The 1176-nt window shown below is 24.2% G+C and overlaps 1 protein-coding gene across 1 annotated transcript in view; it reads left to right on the top strand.

Annotated features, from left to right (window-relative positions):
* Positions 1–1176, top strand: part of LOC102677008 (cytosolic carboxypeptidase-like protein 5) — a 6270-nt gene that overhangs the window by 1761 nt on the left and 3333 nt on the right. Inside the window, exons 5-8 of the mRNA XM_006615907.2 lie at positions 42–313; positions 388–535; positions 688–781; positions 857–1157. Coding sequence (XP_006615970.1) covers positions 42–313; positions 388–535; positions 688–781; positions 857–1157 — 815 coding nt within the window. The remainder of the gene's footprint in view (positions 1–41; positions 314–387; positions 536–687; positions 782–856; positions 1158–1176) is intronic.

The raw sequence follows: 1176 nt of genomic DNA, 5'->3' as shown, positions 1-1176 counted from the left end.
TATATATATATATATATATGAATTTTCATTAAAATTCTTAGGTAATTTTCATTAGTGCAAGAGTTCATCCAGGAGAAACACCATCTAGCTTTGTTTTTAATGGTTTTCTTAATTTTCTTATAAATCGCGAGGATCATATTGCAATTAATCTTCGCCGCCTTTATGTGTTCAAATTAATACCAATGCTCAATCCTGATGGTGTAGCGAGAGGTCATTATCGAATGGATACTAGAGGAATAAATCTTAATAGAGTTTATCTCAATCCTTCTTTAAAGGATCATCCAACAATATATGCTGCAAGAAATTTGATAAAGTAAATAAGTAAAATGATTTTATTGTTCCAATATTATAATCAAGATGAGATTGATAAGAATAATTTTTATTAAGGTATTATCATCATACATATCAATTGCCAAAAGAAGATGAGATGTCAAGTATATATTTAGGAAATGGTGAAAATACTTTAACCATTATTGATTCTTCTTCCACAATTGCAAATATAGTACGTGATACAACAACAAGATTACTTCAGCAGGTAATAAAAAAATATTATTTTTTAATAATTTATTTGAAATATTAATATTTTTTTAAATATAAATATATGTAATACATAAATATATATAAAATATTGAGATGTATTGATTTATAATATATAAATGAAATAAATATTAATTTACTATTTAATAGGTAACACTTATGACTTTAGATGAAAAACGTAAAGATGAACCAAAAATTTTTCAGGAATGTACATTATCAAAAAATTTGAATAACATATCTCAAGGTACGATATTTAAATTAAATTATTAAATAAGCAATTAATAAAATTTTTTTATTTATTTATACATATTATGTGAAGGTGGTGGAGAAGGTCTATGTAATAAAACAGAAGAAAGTAATAGTTCTGTAGAATTTAAATCTGATAAAAAAACATATACAGCTGTTGGCATAGGACAGTTACCTAAAGAAGATTCTGGATTATATCTATACATTGATCTTCATGGTCATGCTTCAAAAAAAGGTGTTTTTATGTATGGCAATTACTTTGATAATGCAGAAGATACAATAACATGTATGCTTTTGCCAAAATTAATGTCCATTAACAATCCAAATTTCCATTTTACTTCATGCAATTTTACAGAAAAAAATATGTATATTATGTACGTTTTTTTTATTATC

The sequence above is a fragment of the Apis dorsata genome, unplaced genomic scaffold (assembly GCF_000469605.1).
Source record: "Apis dorsata unplaced genomic scaffold, Apis dorsata 1.3 scaffold_247, whole genome shotgun sequence".
NCBI lineage: Eukaryota > Metazoa > Arthropoda > Insecta > Hymenoptera > Apidae > Apis > Apis dorsata.
Note: the sequence above shows the minus strand (reverse complement) of the source record. Positions and strands in the feature narration are given on the sequence as shown.